The sequence below is a fragment of the Homalodisca vitripennis genome, chromosome 8 (genome assembly GCF_021130785.1).
Source record: "Homalodisca vitripennis isolate AUS2020 chromosome 8, UT_GWSS_2.1, whole genome shotgun sequence".
NCBI classification, from domain to species: domain Eukaryota; kingdom Metazoa; phylum Arthropoda; class Insecta; order Hemiptera; family Cicadellidae; genus Homalodisca; species Homalodisca vitripennis.
Genome location: NC_060214.1, coordinates 7,269,154 through 7,294,404, shown reverse-complemented (window position 1 = coordinate 7,294,404; position 25,251 = coordinate 7,269,154). Strand labels below are relative to the sequence as shown.

At 40.2% G+C, this 25,251-nt stretch overlaps 1 protein-coding gene across 2 annotated transcripts in view; it reads left to right on the top strand.

The window, feature by feature from the left end:
- LOC124367234 (protein tiptop-like) overlaps positions 1-25,251 on the top strand; it is a 234,576-nt gene that overhangs the window by 162,651 nt on the left and 46,674 nt on the right. The window contains exon 1 of one of the 2 annotated variants that reach the window (XM_046823913.1): positions 13,585-13,662. The exons of the other annotated variant lie outside the window; for it this stretch is intronic. Within the exon in view, the coding sequence (XP_046679869.1) occupies positions 13,620-13,662 (43 nt within the window). The 5' untranslated portion in view covers positions 13,585-13,619. Of the gene's footprint in view, positions 1-13,584; positions 13,663-25,251 lie in introns of those variants that run through there. 2 annotated transcript variants of the gene reach the window in all.

Below are 25,251 nucleotides of genomic sequence, written 5' to 3'. Positions count from 1 at the left end.
AATCAATTCAATTCAAAATTTTTATCCAAATACACAAAACAATAACATTTACTAAGTACACTTCCATAATTTCAGATGAAAAACTCCCCATATAAATTATAGGTCTGTGTAAGGGGAAGTCTATAAGTCAGTCTTTTCTTGATTTAAATGTATATAGTATAGTTTTATGTTAAAATTAAATATGTTTAATATTTAAACATTAAATATTATGTAGTTATGCTCTGTTATTAAATTAACAAACCTTTCTAAATGTTATGGTTTGCATGAAGACTTTGTTACCATATCTACTTGTGAACATCAAAATTAAAAGTCTCTCTATACACTTAAGGGTTGCTTAAGGCGTAGGTTTCATTTTACGAACCGACACAGCATCATCGACTTCCAAGTTAAATGAAGCCGTCGAATGAACAGTCTGTATTCATGAGGCATATGTTTACAGCTTTGCGAAAAACCCTTCTCTTGTCGAGGAACGCTTCTCGGCCCTAAAGCACCTTAAATGTTGCTCTCAACGTCTCCGCTGTCAATACAAATCCTGTAAACGAGCGGCGAAATATACAGCCACCCGCGCCGCCCGCGCCTTGCCCTCCCCACTCACGGCGAGGAGAGTAAAAGCTCGGCGGACTAACAGACAGATTGATGCCGGGTTCATTTCCTGGAGCCAACAGTTCGCAATATCCTCCAGAGCTCGTGCTGGAGCTGGAGCTGGACGGGGTCCTGTCAGTGTATTGCGACTGTAGGCGGAACGAAGTGGAGGCTCATTGCATATTCAGCGAATACCACACATCGTCCTGGACGCCGAATACCGCTGTCACCCTGCCCGTCTGTGGACTCTCTGTCCCCTGTCCGAGCTACGAAATACCACTGTCGTCCTCTGTGTCAGCTGTCCTCAGCGCCGAATACCGATGTCAGCGACAGTCGCCTCTGCTGAGTGTTGGTGCTGATTCGCCCTCCACCACCTTGACCTCCTTTTGGAAGTCTTTTCTCAGTTTCCACCCCCATTTTTACGCATTCCTTCGAAAATCACCTATCTGACCAGGTATCCTCAGAAATGTCCTCGTGGTCTTTGAAAAATAAGTAAAATGTCCGGCTTTTTGGCGAACGCTTTTAGGTCCAAAAATGGTAGCATCACGTTAAAAAATCGATTTCAGAAGTTCCGATAATAGGCTATTGAAAATATTGGATTAAAAAGTAATGCAGTGGCGTGTGAACTGCTGTTAGATTCAGTTGTATGTTGAGTGTTGTGACTGACTCACTGTTGTTTATATCCGCTCAGCTGCACTGGCTAAATGACTAATGTAATGAATTATTACAATGAATTCATTCCAATTATTTCCTAAAATTTATTTTAAATTTCATTCTAAAAAAATTTGCTTTATATCAGTTACAATTTTTAAAGAGAAAAAATTTAATAAATAATATTATTCCACATACAAAATAATAGCCTAACGTAATACTGTTATCCATCAATTTACACTTCAATAATACGAATTCCTTTTACTTTTCGATTTATATATCAAACAAATGCAATTTGATTTTTTTATATTTGCATTACAAGCAATATATTATTAATTCATAACGTGTGTTTTTTAATAACATAAGTAAATGTATTTTGCAAAGTTAATACAAATATTTAATACTGTCCTTCTTTTTGCTTTAATGTCCTCTCTTCTTAACCCCCAAAAGTTCTCCTTTTAGGAATTTGCGCCTGGTTACCCTGTACTGGATTAAACCAGATTCCTTCCACTTATTAATGGTTCATTAAACCATACAGTGGTCTACTATAGCCGGAGGAGCTTCAGTTGTAACATGGTTTTCACCAAATAATACTTGGCTGCAAAATAAATTTTTGATCTTGTGTTGTAAAAATATTTTCCAAAATGGGGTACGGAAGCTCGTCGTGGAATATCTTGTGGTATTAATAAAAACTGTGATAGATGTAGCTACATTTTTAAGAAAAATGATAGGTTATGTTGTATTTTTGAGTTGGATAGAAGTTTATATATGACTTTAAACTACTGTATACTGTTGAATTATTATACAAATATTAAAGTGTAGGATGATTTTTTCCCGAACAGAGAATTTCAATAATTTTCCACCTGCGTATCCTGGAGTCTCCAGCTTGTCCAGCTCCAGACCGAGGCCGGGTGGTTGGTTGGCCCAGTGAGGTAACCGGAGGCTCGGTATCTCCACATGGATCTTGGGCCAGGAATGTGTCCTTGACATGTCGGTGAAGGAAGTTGTAAAGATGTGGTAACAGTTAGTATTCCCCACACACGCACGCGGACTCACGCGCGACCGCGGCCTGCATCCCCAATCCCTAGCGGTATCCCCACGTCTGACGCCGATAATGGCCTCGATGCAATTGGGACCGGCCGTCGGAATTATAATTCCCACGTCTTGTTCGTTTCTCTGAGATAACTTAGTGTATTCTACAGCAATCGCTGTGTCCAAATTTTCAGTTTTAATTTAAGCATTATTTATTTAAAAAACATTTTGTTTCCTTGTTCAAAAGTATTCGTAAAATCGTAGTAGTGTTGGGATAACAAAATTCTACGAAAAAAATATAATGGTCCTACATTCTCATTGCCTCATATTTGTACTCCATACCATCTTTTATCGCGTCATCTATAAACTGTTTTTCATATATGATATTTTTAAGGAGAGGCCGACACCCTCTTTTATCCTTATTTCTGTCAGTCCTCATGGGCCACTGGCCTGTGCGGGGATCTTATTGAACAGATTAAGGGGGAGAGTCGGTACAGTACAAGGTCGACGACGGTACTGATAAGATAAGAAATGCAAGATAGGATTCGAATCCGCGCTATCTTAAATGGAAGACACAACGCTTAGACCGCTCGGCAATCGGCTCTTCTACTATATAATATTATCCATTTAAATTTATTTAAAATTACTTAGTACTGTAAAATATATTATGCATTTAATTAATGTAAATCTTTTTTTAATTTATTTACTACTTGACTGGGTTAACAGTAAAATAATAGAAAATAAAGAATAAAAAGAATAAAGAATAAAAAATTTTATTTTCTTAAATTTCAACAGTTAACAAAATGTACACTTTTATTTCAACATTTAATAATTCTCTTGTCAGGCTGACCATTATTTTATTACTTAACTTAGTAGTTTTGCTTGAAAACAGCCTTAACTATTACAATATACAGTATGTACATATTACAGTAGGTAAATATTGACGAAAGAAGGAAATTTAAGAAAATCTAGGGCCTCTAAGGCAAGCCTGTTCAGAGGTTCCTTTACAGTACTTAAAAAAAAAAAAACAATAGCACTCAGAAAAAATTATTTTTTAAAGAAAATTGACAAAGATGGTCTCAAAAAACAAACATGTTGTGCCCACGCTTGTCTAAACTGACAGTCGATTCTAAAATGTCGATGGCCGAGCGGTCTAAGACACCGGGACTTTGGGTCCGCGCTAGAGATAACGCAGTTTCAAATCCTGTCTGAGGCCTTATCAGCACCATTGGCGTTGTACTGTATCGACTTTCCCCTAATTCCGTTTGATAAGATCCTCGCAGAGGCCATGAGGACGAGCAGAATATGGCTTAAAAGAGGATCAGCCTTGGGACATGCAAATGTAGAGTACGTCTCGGGTCGAAATTTTGTTCTTACACTCTAAGGCAATTCAAGGATGACGCTGAGTAAATCGCAAGATGCGGTTTCCGGCAAACTTATTCCGGCGAGTTTATGAATTAATTGTACCAGGAGACTGTGTAATGGAGCAGTGACAGAGACGAGCAGAGTCTAGCGATAAAGTCGAGTTACAATGTACCGTACACGGACACGAGACTGCAGAGGACAGAGGACAGAGATGAGCAGAGACGAGTTAACACGTCCCTGTAATTAAAGAGGGCCAGGGCCGGGTATTGTAGTACGGGTAGCATGCCTTGAAGCTGAAGGGATGTCAGGAGGGTGGGGTAGCAGTGGGTGGTGGGGGGGGGTCCCTTAGCTGCCCCACGCAGGTGACGTCTTGTCAACCCTGGGCGACGTCCGTCACTGCCCAGCTCCTTGGTACCGGCCGTCCTGAAAACATCGACTCTATTGTCAACCGCAGTACTACCCGTACTGATAACATCGGCGGACTCCTTCGCCGGTCAATCAGTTAATGGGGATGAAAAGTTTTAAGCAGTTAGAGTGTTTTACGTTGCCGCTCAGTGCAAGAAATGACCGGATCTGCTATCTCTATTTCGATTTTACACATCCAGCTTAGCCCTGCCTCTTTCCTCTCTACAATGGACATATACAGTACAGTGTGTGACAATTTTTTATTTTTTACGACACAATATGTGTTACACCGTTTTGATAAGGTTGCAAAATTTTGATCAAATCTTTGTAGCATAAAAACATTTTGTGTTTTCTGGTTAATTTTCCTGGCAATGATAACATAGTCAAGTACAGTTGAAAACATGGTAAAATTACCAACACGTAGCCTATCGTAAAAAAACTAAATATGTCTGTCAATAAGTCTTATTCCATCAGAACTGAAATAATATTTATTCTTTAAAATGTCTTAAAAGACCCAAAGGTTTTTTTTCAACAATCATTTATATTGTTTTTTATTATTTAATGTGAATTTAGTTTCTTATTCTTTTTTACTTTCATATTCAAATTTCAAATATGATTTCAATATTCTTTCATATATTCAAATATTGTATTTTGATATTTTAAGTAACAATAATGTACTACTGACGTTTGTCATATGTTTAATACATGTCTACGACAGTAAAAATTAAAATTGTAATTATTGTAAAAACAATGTTATTACAACAAATGTTTTTAAAGGTGTTGTACTAAATTTAAGAGTATATTTTTAAGCAAATGAATTGGAACAAATGTTTGTATTCAGTGATTTTTAAGGTTCTGTAATTTTGAATTCCTTTCGTTCCGGGTGGAGCATTTTTGGTAAGACCACCTCGTATTTTGTGACAAACATATTTTGTCCCCCAGTTTATAAGTTTCTTACAAGGGCGTTGACCCCAATGTTACCTCCTACGATATTGTCGGTAACCAGACAAGACCTGAGATCTGTAAGAGACGGTTAGTGTGCGGTGTCGGGCGATCAGTATTTGGTATCGACCCCGATGTCACTGTCCACACACATACTCGTGACGGCGGTTAATATCTCACTGTGACGCGGCACACAAACAACTAACAACGGATAAAGGAATAAATAGTCGCATAATCCGGATAATATATTAGAGGGAAATAGTTGTGTTGTGTAATCCGTCCCTGGCGCGCATCCTATGATGTCAGCTGGCGTGTGATGTCAATCATGAATATTCTGGCATAATTAGTTGCCGTTTGCATTGGCATCGGGGTCGGCTTCAGTTGTCAATTACAATGCGCTGGCAAACAGTCGAAAACATCAATGGCCGGTTTTCTGTCGATCGGGCAAATCTGTTCATAAGAGTAAAGGCATGAATAGCGTAAAAGGTGTAAAATTGACTGTGCGCATCAGTAGTGTAGCTAGGGGTAGTGAGGGGGGACCCCCTTTCCCCCACCGAAATTTTATGAATATTTTTGTATTATGCTATTTTGTATCTAAACAAATGACACTATTGGAAAGAACCTTTTTGTTTTATTAGGACAAGAAAATTGCACCTATTCCTATATGGACCTTTAAGCTGTTTCTGGTGGGACAGGGTATTCTAGATGGGCCGCTTCCTGTCGAGATTCACGAGGACAAATTTAGGGCACTAAGTCATGTCCCCTTGGAAGAAGGGTTAGCCAGCTCTGATCCAACCTCTTCAGTCTGAGCAACAGGGTACACCCTCAAGTGTAGGCTGGCAAGAACCTTTGACTCTCAGGGAACAAACCCCACCAACTCCAACAATCTCCCGCAGTAGACTAGACCTATCGAATTACCCTTGCACCCCAGAATCTCGACATTTGCGGTTAGTGATGGACATCCATAAGGTTGCCCAGATTTCAGTGACACTTTGGTTGTACCCAGTGTGGACTTAACTGGAAGGTATAACCCAGCCAGAAGTGAACCCTCTTGGGACTAGAAAGAACATACTCTAACAATGATTTATTATGAAAATTACCTATCATTATGACGATCGGTTCTTAATTTCTGCCTCTAGAAACTCTAGAACTGTTGTCGGCGAGGACGCTACTCTGTCCCTATCTACTATTTGTACTTAAGTTAATATAACAAGTTAAAACGGACATTTACTAGCGCCAACGTTATCTGAGTTTGATTTTTGGTACTATCTCGAGGGATGGTTTCCTTTTTTCGCCAGAAGTTCGGGATGGCACCACCGAAGCCCGCACCGATGGCCAGGGGCATTTCAGATCGGTACTTTCGTGACCTTAGAGTACGTGCTTGGATAGAATTTCAATTTTATTTATATATGAAATTAAATAAATTGCTGTAAAAAGTATTTGAAAAAACAGTACATAAAAGCGTATTTATTAATAAAACTGTTACAGGTTAAAAAGTAACCCAGGTGTTTGTAAACCATTTCCTGTTATATCTTTGTGAAATTTAAATTTATTTTCGATGAATTCATGACACGCTGATACGTTTCTCTCAGGTTTAAGATTAAATTTGTAGGGATTTTCACACTGAGTCTTGTAGAATGCAATGTAATATTGGAAAGAATGCAGTTGTAATATATTTCAAACGTTCTAGATCAAATTTTAAAAGTAGATTTTTTCTATTTTCTTTTGACGCAGCACATAATCATTACTATTACAATCGCTATCGAGTGGCCAGACGTTCCTAGCAAGTTGTAATCCCAAATGTGACAATATAAGTGATTGCAACAAGCCACAATTACAATTTGGACATTACCATTGCGTGCTGCCGACTGTGGTGTGGTGTTTGAGGTCGAGACATGACGTCATGAGTGGGTGACCAATCCAATCACACCACGTCAGTCACGTGACCCGCCGTCAGCCAATCACATCAGTCGCTGTCTTGTCTTCTCTTGTCTTGGCTTGTCACAACACGCACGCACCTGACGTGACCCGACATGGCCTGACATGTTCTGACATGACGCGAGGCCTCTAGACGTCTCGGAGCTATTATAAGGAGCGTTTATGAAATATAAATTGTAAGAAATTATTCTACAAAAATTGTTTTGTAGTTTCAGAATGAGTAGAACAGTGCAAATGTCCGAAAACTCGATTAACCGAACTCATACATCCCTCCGTATATGGCGAGAAGAAATTTGCCTTTATCCGGTTCATAACAGTTATTTCACTTTTATGATTCGATTGTCGAATATGAATGTTCGGTTTTAACGGGTATCAACCTTTTGCAATACCTGTCTTTTATTCGCAACCGACAGATATCGAAAGTTATTCACATTTAACGAACTGATTCGGATAATCCTCTACTCACCTTCTTCCCATTCTACGTGAAATTTGTAGATTTATACTTTTTATAAAAATAAATTGAGATTGCTAAGGAATTATGATCTGAGAGTTTGGAACAAAAAAAATTTATAACTCGTAACCTGTTGGATATACTACGAGTACTTATGCGGGAAGAGTTCGAGATAGAAGTGTGGATGTGGAATTTCTGTATGTGGAATATGTGAGATGTAGCATTTTCCCTGATCTAGCCGTGCCACCGTCTTTAAAGTCTGTTAATACAATCGGAGGTAATGTACTGCAAGTATATGTGTTTGTTTGTATCTATTAAAGAAATAGATTGCGAAGATCTGCCCAAGTGCGATATTTACCGCTGTTGTCCACTTGGCATGCCTGCCACTATTATACATCTGTAATTATGCACATTCGTCATCAGGGGCTACTGCACAATACCCTGCCGTGCTTGGGCTACAGGCCAACTCCAGTTTTATTTGACGGTGTTACTACCGCTTGTTTGTGCTTTTGCTGAGTGCAGATATAATCTTGAGTGTTGTTTCCCAGTCTTTCCGCATATACCCTGTACAGTGTACAGCTTTCCGGTTCGAAGTGGGGCAGACACTAGATTCAATCAGTTATACGGATAGAATTGTGTAAATGAATTAATGTTTGCCTGACTTACAAAATGAGTTCTCGTAAATGGCTTTTGGGAAGGCCACCCAAAGGTGAGATGGCTTTTCGGGAAAGCAAAACTCGACGTGCAAGTCGGTGATGGATGGTTGGAGGAGGTTCCTCGTTTGGGATCCTTAGCTAAAATTCGTCTCTTCGCGGTACCTTACCGGAAATTCGAATTATTGAGCCGGAATTCGATTAAAAGGTCTGCTCCTTGGACCAATAAATTACAGTGGTACCGTAGTTTCAAAAACGAATGTTGCAGTTGAATATACGGTTAAATATTGTAAAAATAATTGTACAATCTCCCCGCAGTATTGTTTATTATTGTTGTTTATTGTTTTTTATTCACTATGACGTATTAACAAATAGATTAACTTAAATACGAAATATTGTATTGACATATTGGAAATTATTTAAATATAGCCTATCTCTTGTGTAAAGGATTTATTTTTATTCAACAATCATAAATCAGATTTTAGTATCATTTTTGTCTAATTTTCGCCTTCTGTATTCATTGCAAAGTGTGAAGCGAAAAGAAGCAAGGATAACCTAGATTTATATTTCTAGATCTTCAACAATTGTTCGGTTGACAGGGTGAGGAACTTATTCAAAGCTGACAACTCTTTCAATTCCCGTACTATATCCATTATTACCGAGCGTACAGAGAAGATGAGGCCGAATGGACTGGCCGATGACAAAGCCAAGGAATCAATACCGGAGGCGGACGGAGGAGGAGTGAATGATGAATGATGGTCACGAGATGATGGACCGCCAGCATTAGGAAGTGCATTAGGGCCAGGTGGCGGCTCGCACGTATGTCCGTCAACCAGTGCCGTCAATGATATTGTGTCTTGACGGATGATGGCCATATCAGCTCTATATCCTTGACAAATACTCGGTCATACCCACCCCGAGCCCGGTCGATTACATTTGTCACCGTTGCTCGCTCACTCTTTCACCGACGCTGCGGGATGTGTCATTGTTATCTGTCGCTGATCATTCGTCATGGACCGGTGAGCACTTTCTGCCTTCCTCTCATTGGTCAACGTCCTACCGGAGGATCAGCGCTAGAAGCGTTTTAGTGTACACACCTTTGGGAGTGTTTAGATAAGTCAGGCACTGAAATCATGGAAAGGTCATCATAAAAGGTAGAAGCAATTGTTCCTTTTGAACCGGATTCACGTTTTAGCAACGTTATCAAAGTAAACAGTCCAAGCCCGTCTTATATGAATAATATTTTGTGCAAAAAATACACTTGTATGTTCTTTGTTACTGAAACCAAAATAACCATTCATTAATAATCCATAGGAGCTGCCAAGATCAGCATTTATCATAGCATTACTGATGCTGAAGATGAAATTGAATTGCAGACATTTTGTATGCCATTAAGATAATAGTTACAGACAACAATTGATTAGTAGACTCCAATTTCACAGCAAATTATCAGTAATCAATGCCTGGCAATGATAAAATGGCGCTAAGAAGTACCTTACGGATTGTCTATAACGTTCTTGGTATTGCTGTCTTCATGAAATTCGCATTCATTCTTTGCGAAAACAAACTTTTAAAATGCCCGTAGCATTACTTGGATAGTTCTTTGTAGTAATAATGAAAGTCTTGTGTGTGAGGCTTAAAGATGGATTGAATTAATTGTTAAATTAAAAATCAGATTCTTCAATTAAAATTCAAGTTCTTCAGGTGTGATATAGTAGTCAAGAGGTGAATTTGGTATTTCAGCAGATAGTCTAGAATGGCTCTGACCATAGATTTATGGTCTCTTCCTTTGGATTTTTTCAAGATGTTGAAAGAACGGCTTTTTCTTCATTTCTTGGGGTCCAAGATTTCAGCAGCCCTCGAATCGATACCGCCAACGGCAGCGACGGCCGATCTGGCACAATGGCGTGGCGAATTCTGAACCATGGTGATTTACTCGCTCTTGGAGGGATGGACGGGATCACCTCCGGGGAGGGGCGGGGGCTGATTTATAGATATGGAGCTGGCGCTAGTGACATCGGGCTAGCCGGCTCGTTTAATTATAATACTTTATAGCCCTATAAATCAGGGGGTCGCATTATCTCGACCCCCAGAAAACATTTTTGAGGGATGCCGTCCACCGTCTCTTCTGCTGAGACTGCCATCCGGGGACTGTGACGGTGACGTGGTTTACGAGCGAATTACGCATTCCCCCCTCCCTCTCACCCTTCTGCAACTCTGTTTGTCTCCTCTGATGCTTCACCTCTCCCTGTGGGACTTCATCCCCAACACGTGTAACTAGACGCACTTCTTTTCCGAATGTTTACACCTTACTTCTTTCTCGCGAGTTGATTTTCCCCCCAAAGCGCTCCTTATTTTCCTCGGTCTCTTTTGATATGCAAAATTTATTTCACTTGACGAGTTATTGTAATTGGTTCTTTTCTCCCCACGCCGTCAACTTCGAGCCCCAAACGCATTTTGTTTTCCAATCCCCAACCCCCCGCCTCCGCTTTGTCGGCGGTTTATTCCCTTTCAACCAAATGTGTTCCTTTAATCAATTAAGGCGTGCTCGGTAAATAGCATTCCGTTTTCTAAAAGAGTAGATACCCATAATAAAAAAAAGCGAGTCGTTAGTTTAACTAAACTTCGGGGTTTCGCTACTCGTGATGGCTTAGGGGTTCAGAGGCAATCAATTGTTTAGGAATTTGGTTTTGAGGTTTAATTGGATGTCGATGAGGACTACTCTGGAAGTCGGGTTTGTTCAGATTGGTACTTATATGTATTAATAACCCTTTTAAATAACGGCTCATGTTTACTAAACTATATTATACTATACTATCTATTTGAGGGGGGGGGAGAGAGGAATGAACACCCATTCTACCCTTATACACGTACTAAATGTTTAGATTGCTTTCTTAAAAAAAATTTCAGCAAACTTTTCTCTTAAAATTGAAAGACGCTTTTAAAGACTTAAAAGTAAACAAACAGTGTTAGTACGCAATCACAACCCGTTTTGTCTTTTAGGAGAAAATCTGTCGGCGACTCGTTTCGGAAACGGAAATTGCAAAAAGGGTCTGCCAATAGCGTTCGAGTAACACAATAGAGCGGGGTCTGAGAGTGGTGAGATTGAAGAGGTGAATACATGATTAACTGACAATCCAAGATGGCGGAGGTGGACGGTGGACAGCATGTCACGTGACGACTGTCAGGTCCACCCGCCAATATCTCGGACGTTTCTCACTTTTCTCAAATATTTCCCACTTCTCGCCATCATTACGATTGTGTTACTGTCGGCCGAGCTCGCTGTTCCCCGTCAGAATTATCGTCAAGTGTCGGCTGTCAAATTATTTCGTCAGTCCGGCGCCGTAATCGAGATCGCCGTGTCTTCCACGCCCTTTTCACCCTTCGGATTGACCTTTCTAGACCTCCAGGTGACGTTCTTTGTGAAAACGTAAATGCTTCACCCTTGACTCGTTGATGGTTTGGAGTATATTTTTAAACTTCTGCAAGACAAGACTAGTATTGGACTAATTGTTTATCTTGGGTGTAAAGATTTTCAGGGATTTCACTTTGATCCAATGACAATTTCGAAGGTCAGCCCACTTATTAGCTGTAGACCTTTTGCAAGTTGCGAGCTGCTCTTTTTGAAACAAATTTGGGCCTTTTGTGGTAGAACTTGTTGACGATGGTGTCCAAACCCTGCAACAGTTCTGTCAACTTTTTGTGTCTCAGCTGGATCAAGGGCATCCTGAGATGATTTCAAACTATGCTCTCGTGGCTGACTGAAAAAAGTTTGGGCAAAAGTTTCTGTCGTTTATTTTTTTGAACATTTTTGAAAGTGCATACTAATTTTTATGAAACTATCCAAACAGGTAGCATGCGTTTCTTGTTTCTTAGCAGACTCTATCAACCTCTCGTGGAAGACCGGTCCAGTAGGCGCGCCATACTTCATGACCCAAGAGTCGGGCAGCGGGCACCCGCAATTTACCTGGACATAAAATTTCAATCGGCAAGACAAAGCGTCATTTCGGCGACAGCTTGAGCGATAGCAGACACAAATGGCGTTGCGCCATTAGCGCCAGACTTTGAGTAATCGAGCGACAACGACAGCGACTGTGTACTATATGAAGTGTAGTAGGTGGCTGTTCCCGCGCCAGCCGCGCGTCTCCCGCCTTTGTGCGGCCTGACGTCCGTCCATCCATCATAGGCAGCTGCGCCCGATTAGTCAGGCCGCTATCGAACTGGCCGATTTCGGCCATTGAGTGCGCGACCGAAAAAATACAAGACAGATGCTACGAGTGACATAACTCACTCAAACTCTGACGGCCGAATTGTCGCGGCCCATTAAAATTATTAATTGCGGAACGGCGGAACAGCGGTCCCCGGTTCGCGTTTCTTTTGTGCTCCCGTAAGATTAATGCCCGGACACTATTTAAGTATTATTTATAGACCGGGCGTCGATCGCTGTGTGTGACACGGCCGACTCGGATGCGGTATAAATCATCTGATTGATTTTTTGTCCTCCCGCGCGACGAAGTTGGTGACGCGGGGCGCATGCGCGAGCCGCGACGTCAGTTGCGCCCGGCTCCGCCAGACTGCGCCTCGGTTTGTTTACAGCGCCAACAATGCCGGCTACTTCCGGCGACCTCAACAATCGATTGTTGCCCGCCTGCCACATTGTTGCTGCTACCGGCGGAGCTACCGTGTGCCCACGTCCGCTCTCAGTGTATCTCAGGTAAGGTGTTCGAATCTTAACGCGAAAATATTTACATTAGTACTGTATTTATGTAATTAAAATTATTACAACTTGTTAATAATGATTTAGATTAAAATATATTCTCACTAAATTGATATTTATTTAACGAGATATTTTTATAGAATAGTGAAATCGCAGCAGTATTTAAATTTTTTACTTTAAAAATTAAATTTTTAAAATTTTTATTACAAGTACACCTGTAATAATGTTTTTAAAATATTAGAATACAATAATAAAAATCGTTTATTACACCTTGCAAGCTATATATTTCGTTTAAATGGCAATGTTTGCCTGCCACATTATCAGAATTACTTTGAATAAATTATGTATTAAATAAAATTAAAACTAATACCATACTGTATTAATAATTTAATATAAGTGTGTGTAGTAAGTATCATGTCTCAAAATAATCACGAGTTATGTAAGTGTCATCTACATTTCTCCCCCTACGCGTAAAGCTACTCCTTAATACGGGGTCGTCTAACAAAACGACTATTTCCGTAAAAAAGAAAAAAACAGCCCAAAACTGTCTGTTAACGGCGTCTCCCATGGAAATAATAGGAGAAACATAAACGTCTTCGTCGATGTGACGGCGCCTATGCCGGTTGATCGGAGAAGAATGGAAGATGTTCTAGTTGTTGACATTCGAACAATAGCTTCACCTTGTGTGATGATGAGTCGACCGGAGCGGCGGCGGGAGGGGAGGGAACCACCCCTACCCCTCTCTACCCTCCCGCCCCACCACTACCCTCTGACACCACGTGCTCCCCCTCCTCCCCTCCTAAATCATGACCTTCACCCAGACAACGTATAGCTGCCAGTTGATGTCTGTCCGTCATAGGTTCTGTTATCAGTTGTCTATCAAATGTGTCTGCCGCTACGGTTTCCTATGGATTATTTTTTTGTAGGTGAGTCCAATTTGGCTGTTCAGTTCGGTTAGTGTTATCTGATATCAGTGTTGCTGTCGCCGTGAAACTTTTTACAGTTTTGTTTTGTGCATAAGGGTTGAAGACTCGACTAAAGTTATATTTTTCATTATTGTGTAAAATAAATTTAACGATTTATGCTTTTAAGGTATACATATTTTAGTACGATTTAACAAGAGTTCGATGTGATATATTAGTGAACGGTATCACATTGTGTTAGTTTGTAAATATCCTTTATCGACTTTCATTTTCATTACTATCAGATGTGTGTTCTTGAATGGTGCTAAAATATAACGGTAGATATGTCGTAGTGTTAGAAACTAGTGAAATAAATAAATTTTCAACTCGTATACCAATAAAACGTAGTTATAGTATTAGTTTAAATTAATTAATTAGTTATACTGTTTTACAATATTTACTTTTGGATTAAACAGAACCAAATTTAGAGTAAAAAACCTTTTCGTGCGCTACATTATGGTTTTTCTTGAAGCAATACATTTATATTTGTTATTTTAAAGCGTAAACGACTAAATTATATTGAATATGTTTCTTTAATTAAAATTGTGTATAGTTGATGAAGTAGATTGTTTCTGCCTAGAGATTGGCTGATGACATAATTTTTAATTCATAAATATTTTTTTATTTAAAGTATGTTTGATTCCTTTATGGAAGATCAATAGATTATATTGCTAAATTTTTTTAATTTTTTAAAAATATTTCCACTTAATGGATGCTTAACTGTTTTATTCCTAGATTAATCGATAATCGTTAAACACATTGAGAGCCACGTATTGTTTGAGGCATAGACTATTAAATTCCATTGTTAGTGTGCCATATAGATACGAGACGCTAAGCTACATTAAATGCATATGAACTCCCTTTGTTAGAATAGCTATAACAGACGAGGTTAGTGAAGTAGAAGTGGTACCGTACTGAAGGAAAGTAAGTACTATTGTAATATGCGGTAACCGATTAGGCTATTATAAACAATGAGAACACAACTAAACTCAATTAAGTTTTCTGAAACGCTCGTTAATTGATACGAACTATGTACAAACAGTGTAAGTTACTGTATTTTCTCCCAGCAATCATCCACTGAGCGACAACAGCCCGGGACTCATTGTTCCCGGGACAGACGTGGGAAGAGAGGCTGCGTCGCGCGTCCCGAAATTTGTTTAGCGGGAGAGTCGGACGTGACAAGTAACTGATTTATCCTCGCTTGAGGAGTTATTTTGGCGCGTTTCCAGCGTCTGCCCGTGGGAGACGTGATTCGAAGATGACTGCCTTCCGCCAGGCGAGTGTCGCTACTAAATATCCCCGTGTTTCTGTCTTTGTCGGTGTCACCGTGTTCTCCGTCACCGCACACGTAGCTAGTTGCCGGGCTCGCCACTAGGGGCGCTGCAGGCAGTGTACCAGAGGGGCTTGTCTCGTTAAAATTCTGTTATCAGATTGTAAATCTTGTGCTAGATCACTTTCACCGAACGCAAATTTCCATGAGCACGATTTGAAAATCCATGAAATCCTATTATTTTTTACTCAATCAGTCAGCCAAGAAGGAGAGGCCAATCACTTTTTGAGCCTTATTCTGCCCGTCCTCATGGGCCACTGGCCTGTGCGAGGATCTTATCAAACAGAATAAAGGGAAGAGTCGATACAGTATAAGGTCGATGGTACTGATAAAAGGTGCAATGGTCACAGACAGCGTTTAGACCCGCGCTATATCTAACTCAGACCCAAAGTCCGTCTTAGACCACACAGCCATCGGCACTCCCCCGATTTTCTTTAAAGTTTACTCAATTCTCCTGGAAATACAGTCCGTTTAGAATGTCAAAATGTTGACGTTCACACAAAAATCATTTAGCTAAGCGATGACTGACTTATAAGGGTCAAATATTTCAACCTAGAACGCTTCTCAAATCGTTCACAATCGATTTTTGGAGACTTTTATTACATTTTGAGGACTGAACCTTATTGTCTGACATATTTATCACCCTATTGACAGTACCGAAAGATCAACGCAGTTTTGGAAATTAATGGGAAACCTGAAACCGAGTGATGAAGCCCACCTGATGTCCGTATCGTCGTCGTCCCAATCAATTAACCGAGCCTCTATTAAACTGGCCAATTAACCAATTTAATAAGGAAACAAAACCGTGTACGGTTTGAATTTTGATGATCTCATTTACATGGGCCCGCCCCCGGGCTAGGCTGTTTACTCTGGCAGGTGAAAGCCTGTCCGGAGGCGATGCTATGTGCGGGATTTGACGATGTTTGTGGAACGTTTCGCGCGGATTACCGGTTTATAACGGATGTCCGTCTGTCTGTCCGACTGTCCACCCGCTGCCCAGAGTGGGAGAAAGTCCATCACTTACGCCTCATTTCGTGCCCAGGGGTCAGATGTGATTGTGGGCTCCGCAGGTTTATGTTAGTGTTATTGGTGTTCCGCAGGGGTCATGATAGTTCCCTTTCTTTTTCCTGGATTCCGCTTGACCTCTGGAAATCGAATTCCTGGAGAGATAACGACTCCGTAATATTAATAAAGCACACTTTATTGTTTTATTAATCCACAGCTGGACTCAACGGCATGTGACTGTCATACACCGAGGGTTTATGACGACCTCTGAAGGAGTCTGAAAATTCCATCAAGCCGAGAGCTAAGCAGTGTCGCGGACAGAAATGGAGGTCGGAGGTTAAGGTGTCATGCCTAGCATAAACAATTACCGTCCCATTTCACTCGCGGCCGCCTCCTTCCTTCGGCTGAGTGATGACTTTACACGGCGGTCAAGAGCCGATTTAGCGGTGACTTGAAGACCCTTCTTCCGGTACTGTTAGGCCTCGTATTGCATTTAATAACCGGCCGTCTGACTGACAGACAGACAGACGGGCAGACAATCCGTCATGAGGCTTCGTCACGGTCGTCAATTACACGAAGCGCTTCTCCCTCGCTAGCCTTCGTTCCGAGCCTGTGACGGTTCGAGAGCGGGAAGGAATTATCCGCTCCCAACGAGAGGAGTTCCTCGAGGTCCTACAACGAAGTCAGGGTTGGAGAGCTTACTCATGGACGTGTTGTAATGGACGGTTGCCGGAAATGTGGAAGATAAGGAGATGGAAGGAAAGAGCTAAAGGTTGTTCGTGAAAGATTTGGGATGACTATTGACAAATCGTCAAGTCATGATCTACGGCTTTGGTTGTCCGCGTAGATTCTGAGTGGGAACGGTCATCTATTCTGAAACAGAGCGCAATGTGGCTACCCATGAGCTTCCTTTGAGCCGAGCAAGGAATAAAAAATTGACGTATTCCAGCTAATAACAACAATTAGACTAATGCAATCGTAAAACATTATTTTTCTTCGGGCAGTACGCTGTGAGTGCAATCAAATAATTTCACCGCCACATTACGGGCATTTCTAAACTTTTCAGTGTTGTTTCACGATAATGGAGATCGCAGTGTAATTACATTATCATAATGCAGTATCCGCGGAATTCAATCACCGCGGACTTGACAAAGTGTGCGCTAAGGTAAATAAAAGGGTGCACAATTATGTAATTGGCCCGCGTGTAATGAGGGTGTGAAACAAAATCACATTTTTGTTTGGCAAACAAATTAAGCAGGTGCGGTGTCTAATGGCCGGTGAAAAAAAATCACTTAACGAATTAGTTTTCTGCAGTGTTTTTAGCAATTATTCCGTTTCCACCAGGGGGTTTTGGTGGATATTTTCAAAATGTGGTTTTTAGCGTTTGCTCGGAAGGGGACCTCGGACGCGCCTTGGCGGGTGGCGTGCCGGTATCGACAGACCCACAAATATTTGACAAAGTCGGGTTTATGGCGGTGTTAGGAAACACGGCCTTTATCAGGCGGGGGCGGTGCTTTGAGAGGAGTTTATGGACCATTTCTTGAATAGACCATAAAACACAATGGCTGTTTGTCACCGTTGTGTCTTATTGTTGGAGTAAAATTTGGCCCCAGCGCTTGATTAGGCGCTGTTAGTAGGGATTGCCTGGGTAAACAGTCATCAGCGATAAGGCTGTTAATGGACATAGGCTGTTTAAATGTTTAGGTGTGATTAGAATCGGGATCGATCTGTTGACTTTTTATGGCAGTAGTTGGGTTTTTACAATTTTTTTCGTTAGTGATTAGTAGTACGATAATTACAATGGTTTCTTGCAGCTTAAAAAGAGGTGTATCTTGTACTTTTGTACTAAATATACAGAGTTTTGTAAGTGTTCCCGAAGTAATTCTAGTCCCTTAGTGTTTATACATTACGGCCCCAACCAGTACACAATCGAATCGTTGAGAAGTCGAATCAGCTGTATACAGTAATTAATATACTAACTGAAATAAACTATTTTTTAGATATTTATTCATCAAGCTTTACAGACTCGTAAAAGAGGCTAGATTGATTACCGGTATTAAAAATACTTCTCAATTTGAAAAACCTTAGTATTATTATTATTGCAGTTAGTAATAAAGCACAGATAAATTTGAACCATATTGTTATGTCATTATTCAGGTTATTACCTAAATTTAGACAAACTAAAATTGCGTTCTATAAGTATGTTCTATAAGGTAGGCTATTTGTTGTGCTCTAATAGTACACTTCGCAAAGTGATGACTTGTTGGATAACATGTTTTTGGATTTTGCACCTGAAGAAGGGGCACATTGCAGTTTCGAAACGTTCTATTGTGTCTATGTAATATAATGATGAATAAAGTCCAAAATCCTGTAATCCTTGTAAATCATAACTAGTCAGAATTATTTTTGTTGTTTTGCTTGTATACCGAATTATACAATTTTTACTACAAATGAAAAGCGACCTTCTTATTGTCTTAACCGTTTTATTTGTTTTAAAGCCTTTACTTATGGTTCTCATAACATAATATAATAATGGTCTCACCATTTCATTCTATATTTTTCGTTACAAATTTTTGTGGGTATATCAGTATAGTTTTGGCTTATACATCTAAAATCTTCTGAAGGATTTCACAAAGAACGTAGTTTTTCTGTAATTTGAAATTTACATTTGAATAATGAATAATAATGATGTATTCCATAAAAAATACAAGTGAAAGTTACTACATAAATGGAATTTACACTGCCACCGTTTCAAGTAGCGTGGCAGGGCAACAAAAATAAAAAGATGAAAATAAAGTCAATTTTATAGAAGAGTTCAACCGATCAGTTCGATTGATTAGAACATAGGGTCGACAGTTCAGTTCTGTGCTGCAGAGTGAGTCTGTCAGTCATCGAGACATCTCCCCCTCCCCCCCCCCCCGCACGAGCAATGTTTGTATCCTAATCGCCTTATTAGTAAAGGGTTCACGTAAGGCGAATGTAATGGGCACGACCTTATTATACAAGGAATATCCTAATTTGTCGGATCTCCTACCCCCAAATTTGGGGCCATCAGGAGGCATCAAACCGCTTATTAGGGTCCGACGGCCGCGACAAGATCGATAATAACCGATATATCGATATATCGAACCTGTTTCGCTTCGCAACGCTGCATTTTTATGACTTAATTTCAAAACAAGGTTCGCCTGCAGACGCTGACGGTCAGGGCAATTTCTTTGTGAGGATTGTTTTCGGTCTGCTTGTGTTTCTGTTGGAACAGCCGCCTCCGGCCGTTCTAGTCAGTGACCTTCTCCCCGTCTCATGAGTATTTGTTACATGTTGCGGGCGACCCTTGTCAATCGACGCGACGTTTTGATGTAGATTTCTCTCCAACAATAGACTTGCCTACAGTCAACAATTCTTTCGTATACCTGTATTTCACAATCAATAACAATGAATCATAACTGTGTCTTTAAATCAACCAGATATTTTGGGAAGGCCGATGGCCGAACGGTCTAAGACGTTGGACTTATAGTCTGAGTTAGAGATAGCGCAGGTTCAAATCCTGTCTGTGACCGTTGCACTTATTATCAGTACTATCAACCTTGTACTGTATCGACTCTCCCCCTTATTCTGTTTGATAAGATCCTCGCACAGGCCAGTGGCCCATGAGGACGGGCAGAATAAGGCTTAAAAGGGATCGGCTTCTCCTTAAAAAAAATAATTATCATGCTTTGGTTTAGCCTCAAATTAATGAATGAATTGTTGTAAGCATTAAGGTATTTCCATCCATCCATCTTGATTAAAATAAAAAAAAAATAAAAAAATACTATTTACTTCTCTAGAGTAAAAAATTATTATTCTAGCAGTGCAAACATTAAAAATAACAATAACACAAAAATATTTCCATATAGGATTTCAGGATTTGTTTGTTTTAGTACAATATGGGTTTGTCGATGGAAACAAGTATTTTATTAGTGTTTACAAATCGTTTATTTTCAATTACGTAAGTGTATGTGGTCACGTCTGTAGTTCATACTATAGTGTGTCCATGATGTCATGTCACAATTTTAAATAACCTTCTTCACCAAAGTACGTATATACAGCACAAGAATGAGATTAACATATGATTAAAGAGTACTTTAAACAGTTTTACATCGGTTTATCTGACCTCGACATGAGCGCCATGAATCGCCCTGAAGACGTCCAAGCGATCATTGATTGATTGACGTCCATATTTTGATCAGGACTTCTGGGGTAACTGTTTCAATCTCAGCCCGCTTCAAATGCCATGCACATTTCTAGAAGTGAAAGGTAGTCTCAACACTAAAATTTGGATCTTGTCCATTTTCATGCAGAATAACAACGGCAAAGTCATACTTCTGTGATTTGTCATCTGACTTCAAAGCATGCAATCGTTGAGGTTTTTAATCATCAAATTTAAGTTTCTTCAAAACTTCATGAGTTGTACTCGTACTTACGGACGTTCAACTCACGTCCACGTTACCACTCAGACTTGTTTTTTATCATCTGTTTTAGCTTACCTGTCCGCGTTTTGTGTACAATAAGATGGCTATTACCTTATCGTCATTACCATCGTCCTTAGCGTCTTATCCCATCAATAAATGCTGCGTCTGTCAGAAGGATTTTCACTAAACACTCGACGATACTCAAGCTGACTTTGCTAGCCACAAAATATACTGAATTTTTCTTTACGAAGCTGCCATTATGGCTGTTTCTGTAAGTACGTTAGCCACATACGAGAACAGTGGGTAACTCAGATAATTAAAACAACTGTTCTAATTTATACGTGTTTCATAGACGTGCGATCAATGATATAGCAGCTGTAATAAATTAAATGTGTAACATGTTGTGTGGACACACTGTATAGTTAATGAAGCAATAGGCACGAAGATCTGTGCCATGGTAAATCTTGGCATCATCACGTATCGCTACGAATTAGTTATTACAGATCCATACTTTATTGCCGTGTACATTTTAAATATTCAAAACACACCCTCGCTTTGCCCCCTCTTTGGCCGGCGCCGTAAGAGATGGTCCTGCCCGTACTGCAACAACAATAAACTCTTATAAGGGGGTTATAACGCTCGTCATAAACATGATGTCCACACCAACAGGACTCGTGTAACGTCACATCAACCCCTACGGGGGGGAGGGGTTGGGGGGTGGACATCACACTCGACTGATGCCCAACGACCACGGGCCGGCCGTCACGATGGTTGATGGCACAGAAATGTGGCCGGGCCGTCACGACCGTGATGGACACATATGTCTTGACATTAAACGAAACTGCATGTTGTCCCGCCTAATGGGACAAATAAGCTGGATTTATTTGCGCTATTTCCAGTCTCCGTCCTGCCTCCAGACGTCGCGACGCCCGCCCCTCGGGCTTACTATGAGTCCTTGCAGTGTTCATCGTGTACCAGTTTTATGTGGCAGATCGTGTAAAGTGTCTATGTTGCACGGTTATGAGTTTAATTGTAACACTTTGGTGCAATCTGATTTTGTGTACTCATTTTACACAGTTGTGGTGATGGCTCATAGAGATAATTTTTATTCAGTTTGGGAACGTTGACGTACGAACATAAAAAATTATTTTCACAAAATTCACCATTTTTAATATAAATTTTAGAATTAAGCGTACAACACAGAAATAACGCCATTTTACACAATTACGGAAGTAATTTTATGAAAAATGTACTACTTTAAGATCAGTAAAGGTTCTGTTTGAAAAAAAAAGAAGTCAGAAGGTTGAATCATCTTCTTTGGCACCCATTACAACTGAAAACAATACAATAGACGCTACGAAAGAGCAAATTAATGCTTAGACAAATTTATAAACAATGTCATAGTTCTTGCACAAAATGTAAGACACAAAATGTGAGGTCAGTTCAGAAAGCTATTAAAATAATTACAAAATATCATGTAATGTTTCTTTCGACAGAGAAAGTATATCGTACTCAATATCAGTCATAACCTTCTACTTAATTTTTAGACCACATAGAAATCTGTTATGTTATCATAGATTACTTATGTGCTATATTATTATTTTGTTACTGTATTAATGATACTGTAATTAAAATAATGCTAATGTACTTATTTTATTTCAGGTGAGTGTACTGATCAGTTGCTGCTCTGAAACTAATTTGTAAGTACTCTCATCCTTGAAGAATAATCAATAGAATGTTCCATAAATATAACTTCTTCCAGTAACATTTCCGAGCATTTTCTTGTTTAAAAGTCATGCAAGAGTAGATCTTAGACGTCTTTGTGTCCCCAACTTTGATGTTTCATTAGTCATTCATGTTTTCTTGGAACAAAGTCGCTTTTACTCATGTTTCTGGGTCCTCAAAGCACAATGTACTGAAAACAATGATAGCTCCTCATTTTTGGACCCCTTGATCTTTGAGATTCTCGATTGGAATACGTCCTTGAAGTCAGATTAGTACATTTTTATCCGGAGATCGCTACGTTGAAAATGTAGAAATAGAAGTGGGCCTAGCGCCGTTCCTTGGGGAGGCCCCCGCAGTTTAGGTGTTGGCGCGGCGGTGGGCAGATGCTAGGTAAAGTGCACATCCTGTATGTCCTCTGGCAGTCTGATAACCTAGGAGCTTCCGGTGTCAACTCGCATTGTCCTGTGTTTGCCCGTCACGCAGCCGGTAAGGAAATATGACGGCGTTATCGCCGGCTGTGAAAGGGGTGCGATTTATAACCTGTAAATCACTCAGACAGACGTTCGCTTTCCGTTACAGCGATTCTGTAACAGCGATGTCGCTCTCATTATTTCATTGAACGGTAACAATCAGTTGGGGCGTTCGTATTTTAGTCAGGGTCCGTTTTAAAAATCGGCCAAGAAACAAATACACATTGTACATTATTTCATCTTGTCTTGTTATATTTAATTGAGGAGTAATTTCAGATTGAAATTAATCTCCGTAAAAATGCATATAACAAAGAATTATAGAAATTACTTGTTCCTAAGTTTAAGATTAGTAAACGCTTTGTTACTTGATTTATAAAAGTGAATGAAATTGAAAACTATTCAGCCACGTTTCTATTTCAACATTTACAGTTGGCAAGTTTAAAATTATAGTAAATATTGTATGCTGTAGTGATACAAATCTAATCCTTTTTGCTGTAACGGTCAGATACAAAGCCGATTCCTCCGTAAAATCTTATGTTTTATATTGTTTAAAAAATGTTCATATTAGTTATAGGGATTTTTTGCATTTTGTGATTAAAATTTTGTAATGCCTATCTACCTATAACAAAAACGATATTTCTATAGGCTATAAAATATTATATTCGTTATAATATTAAATAAAAAAAACACTTTGATTTATAATAAGACCGACTTCGGTACTACATATGCAGCACCTGAAGCTCTGATGGTTATTTAATTCCACCAAATTGACTTGACATAGTTGCACCACAATTGCATGTTAAAATGCTTAATTTTTATGCGTTGCCACTGAAAGTGATATCAGTATATCAGACGTTCGCCCCTCCTGCTTAAAAAGAGAATGCAAACGAGTGACTATTCTTTAGTGACGAACGATTTGATAAACAATCGTACGCGGCACTAAGTCACCGGAGTGGAGCCCCCATTCGGGGTCCCCACGTTTCGGAAGGACTCCGGACGATTAATCGGGTCGGCTGTCGGGCAAGTGGACCAGTTCTAATTAAAATTTAAAGCCCATTAAATCAAGTGAGACATCAGCTCCCGAGTAACGGCCATAACGTTCTCGCGTAAAACAATGCTCGGCCGGTGCTCTGCAGAAGACCGGCGTTGCGTCTACTGCCGGGGCCACCCTAGCACAGCACAATGGGGCGGAAACTGGAGGCGCATGAAATTGTAACATCCCCGGACCATCGTGGAGTAATTGCTTAACAATGACCTCCCCCCTCCCCCTGCATGAGATGACGGGCACTTTTTGCCCTACCCTCGCCTGTGCGCCGTGGACTAGTAGTTCTCAAGTGCCCTGGAATTGTAAACAGATAGGTTACTCTTGCAGACCCCGCAAAGGGAGGGCAAGAAAGGGTTGAAGGGTTCGGCAAGGCGCCGCTTTAGATTTGGATCTAATTACGAAAAGATGTTGTGCCCCCTCTGTTGTTTCCTGGTGGATTCAAACCGTGTTCATACAACCCAAGTAGTTCCAGTATGTTATGAATTAAAAAAAGGAGTTCAAATTTTTGGGATTCTCCTTAAGCCTTGTTAGAGTTTTAGATTCTTAAGACGTGTTTGGGTTTTTCCTGCGGTTACAGACCCATATGGCCTAGGGTTTTCATTCACCCAACGGGTTTTGATATTAACACGTCACTATTCTGATCCATTTTTATTGCTAACCAACAATGATTATTAACGAGGAGTGGATTTCATAAGAGATAAAATCAAAAGAAAATGCCACCAAGTGAAAATATCACTGGAATAACAGAATACTGTATTATCGTAGTGAGTAAATTTTACAATACTTATGTACTTTCATCGACAGTACAAATTTTAACTCTTGAGATTCTGATTTGAAATTCACTCTATCGGTTATAACAATTTCGGAAAGAAAAATTGACTACTGGGACCTTGAGACAATGTGGGTATTCAGATTCTCTTGAGCAGGTTAAAATTATACGCGAATAATAGAACAATGTGTTATCGTAATCGACAAAATTTGGAATGCTGGTGTACTTTTACCTTTGTAAGATGCTGAGTTGAAATTCGCACTAGCGGCGCTAAAAAGTCGCGGAAAGACAAATCAACGGTGCCTTTGAGACAATTGAGGAAAATCACCCAGCGTCGCGCGGACCTAACGGTTTTTAATCTGCAACTTCATCGAATTGGTCGCGGTGAACGGGGAATCGTCTCCAATTAAGACGTCGGAAGAGCGGGAGGGTGTATTCAAAAACGAACTCAAGAGGTGACCACCCTTGAATGCGGCAATCAGGCGGTATTGAGGACTCCTCTCCCGACACGAGGGCGAAATCCGCTGAGTCGCCTGGGCGCGGTTTTGTGCGCGTCTTATCACCCGTATTGACGCGCGTCTTTCATATTCGCCCGGTGAAAGACGGCAAAAACATAATTAATGTCCACCGGGTTGTATATAGTCATCAATCTGGGGCAGGTAATAACTGAATACCTAGCGACCATTAATCCTGGCCGACCGTCCGGAATCCTGCCTTCAGGAATAACAAATTGTCCTTCTCCGGACAACAATTCATCAGAT